At 51.8% G+C, this 8,637-nt stretch overlaps 1 protein-coding gene across 2 annotated transcripts; it reads right to left on the bottom strand.

Moving 5' to 3' along the window:
- Positions 1–646: 646 nt before the first annotated feature.
- Positions 647–3,121, bottom strand: TRH (thyrotropin releasing hormone). Of its 2 annotated transcripts, none has more exons than XM_084765290.1 (3): positions 2,847–3,121; positions 1,915–2,130; positions 647–1,406 (listed from the first exon to the last, which is right to left on the bottom strand). In XM_084765290.1, exons 2-3 carry the CDS (start codon positions 2,120–2,122, stop codon positions 844–846), a joined length of 771 nt encoding a protein of 256 aa, XP_084621416.1. In that variant the 5' UTR covers positions 2,123–2,130; positions 2,847–3,121; the 3' UTR covers positions 647–843. The 2 variants fall into 2 exon arrangements, with proteins under 2 accessions (XP_084621416.1, XP_084621415.1); XM_084765289.1 differs by lacking the exon at positions 2,847–3,121 and adding an exon at positions 2,541–2,599.
- Between the last annotated feature and the right edge of the window lie 5,516 nt (positions 3,122–8,637).

Below are 8,637 nucleotides of genomic sequence, written 5' to 3'. Positions count from 1 at the left end.
AGGACCAAGCACCCCCCAGCCCTCCCCCGTCCCGTCCCCCCCCCCCACTGCACTGTCTCCACCCCAAAATCTAGCTGACTCAAGGCTCCATAGCTGTCAGCAGTCTTCTCTAGTCACTAACCCCGCCCACCACACCCAGCCAATCAGACACTTGTGTTCTAAGACTGGGGACGTGCAAAAGGGTTATGATTTCCTCAGTCAAGAGGGAACCCATTTAATGTCCAAGAGCTTGTGGCTGGGAGCCAACCAAAAAAGCCCCCAAAGAAAAACCTCAGTGTAGACAGAAGAGCAGAGGAACAAATGACCCGGATATATTTTATTGTCGTTGAGACGAACAAGAGCAAGGTTATATACAAGATGTGACACTCACGGGGTATGTCTGAATATCCTCCAAAATGCTCAGGGCCCCCAGCCTTGGGAATGGGCTGAAGTTACACCAGGTCAGTCTTGCCCCATGGAGCAGAGGACAGAAGTTGGATTTTAACACTAAAACTTTTCAATCCCTCCCTTTCTGAGGAAGTCCCTTAGTTAGGAGACATGGAAGAACCATCTTGGCCAGTGCTGAAGGGGTGCAAGACTGTGGGGGAACCACCGGGGACAAGGGCTCCGAGATACTGCCCTCCTCCCTCCACCCCTGAGCCCCGCCCTCCTCCCCCCACCCCTGAGCCGCTTTAACTTGCTGACTGGCTTTCTGGAGTCCCTGAATTGGGTAAGGAAGGGGATTGGGTGGATTCGATGTACAGAGGGCTCTGTTTCCGCATCTAAGAGAAGAAAAGGGGTGAAGGCAATGGGTCAGGGCACACAGGGCTTATGTCACCCTAGACCTAAAGCCCAATTCTGGGCTTACTCCTCCAACAGAGGTCCCCCGTCCCAGGCTTCCAGCTGTGGGCTTTGTTTCTCCAGAGTCTCCTGGCCCTTGCTCAGGTCACCTAGGAGCTGGAGCAGGCCTATTTGACCACAAGCCCCCTGGGGCCCACAGGGGTTACCCAACGCCCTTTTGCCAGGATGTTGGCGTTTCTCAGGCACTGGGACACCCTCTCCCTCTTCTCGTTCCTCCCAGCTTCTTTGGAGCTTGGGATCTATGAACCTCCGGCCTGGATGCTGCCTCTTGATGACATCAGACTCAATCCAGGGGATGGATCGCCGGCCGGGATGCTGTCGCTTGACTTGGGGATCGTCTAAGAACCAGGAATCCAGAATGAAGTCCGGTAGCCAGGACGGTGGCAGCCAGTCGCCCTCCTCCTCATCTACCCACGGATGTTTGTCCTGGCTGGCGCGTCGCCCAGGGTGCTGTCGTTTGTGGGGCCTCCAGGCTCCCCCATCTCTCATGTCCCCTGTCTCTTCAGCTTCAAGTTCTTCTTCCTCCTGCCTTTTGCCAGGATGCTGGCGCTTCATGATCCAGGAGTCTGGGGAAGGAAGTCAGTGTGGGAGAACCTGGTCAAATCATCAGGGACACTTGCCTGCAGGCCATGACCCACTCTAGCCTGGTACCCTGTCCTGATACTTCAAGGAGCTCCCCCGCGGGCCCCGCAGCCCCCTACTGTCTGCTCCTCAGGCCTTATAGACATCCCCACACACGGATGGTCAAGCTCTTCTGGCTTCCAGCCCCAGCTCTCTACTCCCTTGCTGGGTGACCATAAGCCACTCACTTGACTCCTCAGAACCCCAGTTGTCAGTACGAAATGGGCAATATACCCTATAGATACAAGTACTTAATAAACAATAATTAAACTGTCACAGATGGGAGCCTCATTGTGAATATTGCCTTCTGGTTATCTCGTGGTCCCAAGGGCTGGTCACCTCCCCACCCTGTTAAGGAAGTGGTTATGAGGATATGAGCTTTAAGTCTGGAAGGGTCACGACAGGGGGCTTCTCCAACCCTCCCCCACTTAACTCCCCTCCCCCTATACTTACCTAAGGCTGCACCCAGGTCCCCTCGCACCCGCTGAAGATCTTTCCGCAAGAATCGACGTTCTGGCCAGATCTGGACATTCCCCAGGCCAGGAAGGTCGGGAGGAACTGCACCGTCCTCTTGGGCTGCCTCCGGCAATGCACAGGATTCGGGGATGCCAGTGAGGGTGACGATCAAAGCCAGAGCCAACAGCAGCCAAGGGCCAGGCATCGTGGCGTCTAAGGTCAAGGGCAGGGAGCAGTGACTGCATTGAGCTGCTCTGGGGTAGGATAAGCACACACACGCTGGGATAACCACAGTCCCGCGCCCCGCCCCGCCCTCCCCGCCACACAGTCAGTCACCTGCCACCAGTGCCTGGTGCATTTGAGCCTCTGGTAAATGTCCTGGTCCACCAGGGTGCCAAGGTGCCTTTCCAAGCCAGGACATGGCAGAAAACCCACAGTCCCCGCCATCCCTTACTGTCTCCCGAAGTTAGGGGAGTCAGTGCTACGTTTGGGATTGATACCTCCTATCGCACCCTCCCCCGCCCCTATGTACCCATTAAGGTTGCAGTGCTGGCCAGAGAAGCTAAAGTAATCGCGGCCCCAAAGCTCCAGCTACATTCTAAGCTCAGCCCTCCCCCACTAACCCCTTTAGCCGAGAGCTGAGATTCTGGCTCGCATGCAGGAACTCCTCATGCAATCCCACGCTCCTGTGTCTAGACTAAACCAAGACTCTCACTGGATACCCACATCCTAATTCCAAAATGAAGGTTCTATTTCTAAGGTTAGTTTGTAGATTTGAACTCCACGGTGGATCCGACCATCCCTGCGATGACCTTGCTGTCCGATTTCTTCCATCCAGCGTTCCTGGTGCCCCGGCCAGTGCGCCCCGGGAAAGCGGCGGGGCGGGTGGAGGGGACACCTGTTTGGAGTTCCAGGGTTGGAGGCATTACCTGAGAGATGGAGATTCCGCTGGGCAGTCCGAGCTGCTGAGCTGCTGAGCTGCAGAGTGCGAACTGGAAGGGTAGAGTCTGCTGCGCTCCAGGATCCCGCGTCTATTGCGTGCTCTTCAGAGGGGCTGTGGCTTATAAGCGCTCGCCACCGCCGCGCCTGTGAGGTCAGCGGGGAGGGGGCGCAGGGACGAAGGCAGAGGCGCTGAGAGCCTAGGGACCCGCCCGTTTTCCGGAAGCCCGGTGGGGGCTGAGAGAGGGGGCGCGGCTGGCATAGGTTGGAGGCTGCACCCAGCTCCGGAGGTTTATTGACTAAGAGAACATTTGACTAGGGAACAAAGGGAGGGACAGACATCCTGCGAGTAGCCCGAGATAGATGGAAAGGAGGCAAAAAGAGTGGGAACCAAGAGACACATGCATGACCAGACGTGACACCCAGAGACAAGACAGATGCGGAGTGTAGGCAATAAGAGAAAAACGGTAGCGACTAGTGGCACCCGGTCTTGACTGTGTCACTGGCTGAGTTTCCTTCCTCTCAGTTTCCTCACCTGTGCAATGGGAGAAGGAACTGTGGCTAACTGTGGCTAACTGTGGCTGTAGGGCTACACCCAGTGCATGGGGCTGTTTGGCTCAACTCCCACAGGTCCTGAAAATATCTGAATAAACATCAAACGTAGAAGTTAAGAACAAAATCGGGGACCCTGTGAGATAGCTTAGTGACTAAGGGTGCCTGCGGCCAACACTGACAACAGGGTGGATCCCGGAACGTTGTCCTGTGACTTCTACATGCTGAGGACTGTGACTCTTATATGCCTGCTACCCTAAATAAGTAAATGTTTACTACAAATAACAAAATTGGCTTCTCTGGTAAACGAGTGGTCCTCCCAAATGTCTCCTTGACCTTAGCCAGCTGGGACAGAGCCAAGGAGTTCCTGGTGACCATATTCCCCACCTCTCCCTGTGCTCTCCAAGTACGCTGCCTAGCTACCCCAAGGATGATGTTAGGCCAGGTGTGGTGGCCCGTGCCTTCAATCCCAGCACTGGGGAGGCAGAAGCAGGCAGATCTCTGTGTGTTTAAGGCCAGCCTGGTCTCCAAAACAAGTCTAGAACAGCCAGGGCTATACAGAGAAACTGTCTCAAAAAACCAAACCAAACCAACCAAACAAACAAAAAACCCCAAAACCAAACAAAGGATGTCAGAGCCACTGATAACCTCCTCACACTCTGATTCTTCAGTCTACATAATTGAGTATTTAGTGTATACCTCAAGCATGCTAGTAGTCTGGTGGGGGATTACAGAGGCATCTAAACGTTGCTCCTGCTCCTGGTCGATAGAAGCCAGAACTTTCTGGGCTCACCAGTCATCCCCTTGTGCCCTTCCTGTCACCAGCAGGAGAAACAAGACACAAGGTTGGGAGCAATGGTCCCACTTTACAGATAAGACTCAGAGTCTGATGGAGGAAAAGCTGAAAGGCAGAGGCGGGAGAGGATGTTTAGACTTAGACTCCTTGCCTTACTTTTGAATGAAGACGGTAAGGGTCTGGGGTCATGATCTGACTCAGCTTCCTGACCTCCAGGCATCTCCGAGTCTCTGGGTTGTAAGAGTGTCATCAGACAGATGGGAAATCTAAGGCCCCAGTTTGACCCCTGCTACCTAGCCAGACTCCAAGGCTTGAAGAATTTGTCACCCTGCCTGTTTCCTCCTGGCTGGATATGGCCATGGGAATTCTGATTCTGAGCAGCTGTGACCACCCACAGAAGACCCTCACCACCTAGGGCCTGCTGGAGACTCTGCGGCTGTAAGTGGCCCCAGGGTACTTCCTAGTGATATAGCTACCTTTGAGTCACCCATGCTCCACCATGTAACCTCAATAAAGGCCTTGGTTCCCCAAGCTAGACATTTCTTTGACCCGTCAGATCTGGAGTGAAAGAATATTTCTCTTAACTTCTGAGCCATCTTCTCAGCCCCAAAAGACCTTGGATTTGAACCTGGGGCTTTTGGACTTCTGGTCTGATGTTTTATCAATTGAGCTATTTGGGTTTTCTGAAAGAATATTTCTCTCACCCCAGAAAAGGCCATGAGACACTAGCTGGCTATGCAAGTAAGAATGGACATTTAGCCACAGATCTGAGAGGTTACCAAGGTGGTTCTTCCCACAAAGGCAATTCCCCTGTGCAGGTTCTCAAGCCTGGGGCCTGAGGAAGCCACTCAGGGGTATCCAGTGCAGCACAGCTTCTGGAAGCCATGACTGCAACCAACCAGGTGTCTGTCCATCAGAAGGGGGCTGCTTAAATCAAGTGGGAGTCTATCCAAGATGTCTCTGGGTCTGATATAGTCTGTAAGAGATAGAGGCAGCTGAGTGTGTCTCGTGTGTGTGTGTGTGTGTGTGTGTGTGTGTGTGTGTGTGTGTGTGTGTGTGTATTGCAGTGAGCTACAAGACCCAATAAGTGATAAAAGCAAAGTGGAAGAAAATGTGTGCGCAGTTCTTAATGAGTTTAGGTTGTTTGTTTTTTCCTGTGTGGTAGCATATGTCCATAGAGAAACAGCACCCAAAATCAAACCAACAATCACAACAAAAACACCAGGGAAGACAGGGATAGAAACACTGCACTGTGAAGGGGCCTAGCAGCTAGGATGTGGTCCCTGGTGAGCCTGTTGGTTGGCCAGGGTGGCTAGAGAGAAGAGGGAATGCTCCTAAGAAGCCTCAGAAACCAGAGTTGGTGAGCCACTCCTAAGCCTGGACACCTGGGCCATGCTGACCTTGGAGAGGTCACCTGTCTAGGGCTAGTGGAGGAGAGCCTTTCATTTGTAAAATGATCTAGACTCCTCAAACCCAAGCTGGCATACTCTAAACCACTTTCACCAGCACTATCAGTTAAGGACAGCTATTACAGTGTTTATGCCCCAGTTCTGAAGTAACCAAGACTGGCCCATCCTACACGTGCTGACCCTGCCTTGACTAATAATCCTTCCTGTAGCAGCTTCTCCCCTGCATTACTTACACCCCACACCAAGGCTACCTTCACCATCTTATGAGCCCTGCTGCTATCCTGTGTAGAACCTGGTGTGGGGTAGATGCTTTCTGTCTGTTCTGCCCATTTCCTCATATCTATTGATCTATGTGTGTGTTTGTTTGTTTAGTTTGTTTTTTCAAGACAGGGTTTCTCTGTGGAACAGAGGCCTAGATGTCCTAAACTCCCTTTTTTAGACCAGGCTGGCCTCGAACTCAGAGATCTGTCTCTGCCTCTGAGTGCTGTGATTAGAGGCATGTGCCACCACTGCCTGTTTATGCATTTTATTTTTGAGACAAGGTCTTGCTATGTGGCTAAAACTAGCCTGGTGTTATGTAGCGCAGAATGGCCTCCAATTTGACATCCTTCTGCCTCACTCTCCCAAGAGATGGAGAACACTCCATCATGTGTTCTCTCAACCTCTTTCTCTCCAGGATCCAACCCAAGGGCTTTCCCATCAAGCTCTACGAAGGACATAGTTGCCCTTGATTCTCAGATTACTGCACTTGAATTTTTGAAAATGAATAGTGGGATTATTTAGTTATAAACATGGGCCCCTCCAACACTTTAACACACACCACTGTAGGTATGCTAAATCTGGGTGTCCTTAGACAGTCAGCAAGCCTGGAGGTCGTTAAAAATGGCCCCTCCCCCCTCATAATCAGCTTTGGACCACAACTCCTGGTTTCCCAGTGAAAACGGACAGTGAGACAGTTGCCCTTCTTAGAATGTGAAATACCTTGAGAAAGGATAAAGGAAGCCCTCCCTGAGACTTCAAATAACATAAGAAAGGGAAGGAAGAGGAAGAGGGCTTTGTAGAGGAGCATCAGGGAGAAGCCATTTCCTCCCGGGAAAAGATGGCTACTTTGTGGATTTAGGTTTGTGTTTTGTTTTTTTGTTTTTTTGAGACAGGGCTTCTCTGTTGTAGCCTTGGCTGTCCTAGACTCGCTTTGTAGACCAGGCTGGCCTCTCCCAGCTTCTGACTCTCTAGTGCTGGGATTAAAGGCGTGTACCAACACACTTGGCCTACAAAGACAAACTTCTGTCTTTTACCCTAAGTAAGAGTTAACCCAACTGGACCTCAACTGCTAGGAGAGATCTGCACCTGAAGATGCTGGGAGGGAGGAGGGAGACTATCTACCCCTGGAAGACTATATGTTGTTTACGCCGTGTAAAAGCCCTTCTTGCAGTTACCCGCAGGCCCTCGGTGCCCAGCTTATCTGCTGTTCTGAGTTCTAGCAAAGGCTTCACTTTTCTCTTCCTAAGCATGTTTACCCAGACACTCCTCTCTGGCAGGTTCTCTCTCTTCCTCTCCTACCTCTGTCTCCCTCTCCAATCTCCTCAGCCCTCCATTCCCCACATAGGTGCCTGAACTTGCCGCTACACTCAAGAGTGCAGCTTTCTCTCTTCCTCTGAGCCATCTCCTTCCTCCTAAAGATCTCCAGCCTGCCCTGTTTTTCTACTCAACTTTAATAAAATGGTCCTGTTTCCTTCTGAGTCGGTGTAAGACTCTGATCGGGAGAGTCTATACCGGAAAGCACCAACTGAGAGAGACGGAGACCGGGTCGATGCAAAAGCAAGAGGCTTTAGTGTTCCAGCGCGCTGGGGTCCACCTGCACACAGGAGTGAGGCGACCCCGAACAGAAGCGTTTTAGGGTTTTTATGTTCTTAGGCTGGGCAGATTTTGGTCATAGATCCTGAAGGGGAGGGGTAGGTGAGGCTGTGGAAACTTCACAGTTCCTTAGGCAGGTTGGGTGGAGATTGAGTTTCCAGGGAAGTTGTTTTATCTCACCTAATCGCTCCGGTGGAGTTTCTAGAAACTACTAGCTGGTCTAGTTTATGGCAGTGCGTGGTCATTCCCGGAACGCAGGAAGAAGTGAGGTCACCTGGAGACAAGTTCTCATACAGAACATGGTAATAAATGCAGAATATAAATACATATAGGATATGGTATTAACTTTGCCCCTACATTGGTTTCATTGTTTTTTTAAACCTTTGAGCCTAAACCTACGTGGGGGACTTCTAAGTGACATTAGGGCAGTGCTGGCTTCCAGGACTCGCCTCCCTCAGTTTCCCCAGTCTTTCCCCTCTGTTGTTCACTGATGTCTCATAGGTCCTACAACCCATATCAACCACGAACAGGAATAAGGGCCCGCAGCAGCTCCATCCACTTACCTGTTAATTTTTGTAAGTGGTAGGATTTGTTTAAAGATTTATTTTTATTATTTTAAACCCTGTGCATGTGTGTGGGGGTGTGCACACGTGTGTCTGGGTGCCTGCGGAGGCCAATCAGTGTGTGTGGGTGTGCACACGTGTGTCTCGGTGCCTGCGGAGGCCAACCAGTGTGTGGGGGTGTGCACACGTGTGTCTGGGTGCCTGCGGAGGGCAACCAGTGTGTGGGGGTGTGCACACGTGTGTCTGGGTGCCTGCAGAGGGCAACCAGTGTGTGGGGGTGTGCACACATGCGTCTGGGTGCCTGCGGAGGCCAACCAGTGTGTGTGGGTGTGCACACGTGTGTCTGGGTGCCTGCGGAGGCCAACCAGTGTGTGTGGGTGTGCACACGTGTGTCTGGGTGCCTGCGGAGGCCAACCAGGAGCTGGAGTTATAAGTAGTAGTGGATCCTGACATGTACATTGGGGGCTGAATTCATCTTCAGCTACAAGAACAATAAATGTTCTAGCCCCAGTGGTAGAGGGCTTTGATGGTTTGGTCTGTTTTACAGTGTTTAGGTTGTGCATGTGCATTCTTGAAAAGAAGCTGTGTCTGCAAAGGTTTATTGGCT

The sequence above is a fragment of the Acomys minous genome (assembly GCF_964271855.1).
Source record: "Acomys minous genome assembly, chromosome: 17".
NCBI lineage: Eukaryota > Metazoa > Chordata > Mammalia > Rodentia > Muridae > Acomys > Acomys minous.
This window is presented reverse-complemented; position numbering and strand designations above follow the sequence as displayed.

Excerpts from the sequence above, each read along its gene's own strand:
- TRH (XM_084765290.1), bottom strand. The coding sequence starts at position 2,122 with ATGCCTGGCCCTTGGCTGCTGTTGGCTCTGGCTTTGATCGTCACCCTC. Across the intron at positions 1,407-1,914 it reads GGACCTGGGTGCAGCCTTAG|ACTCCTGGATCATGAAGCGC; the intron begins GTAAGTATAGGG and ends TTCCTTCCCCAG.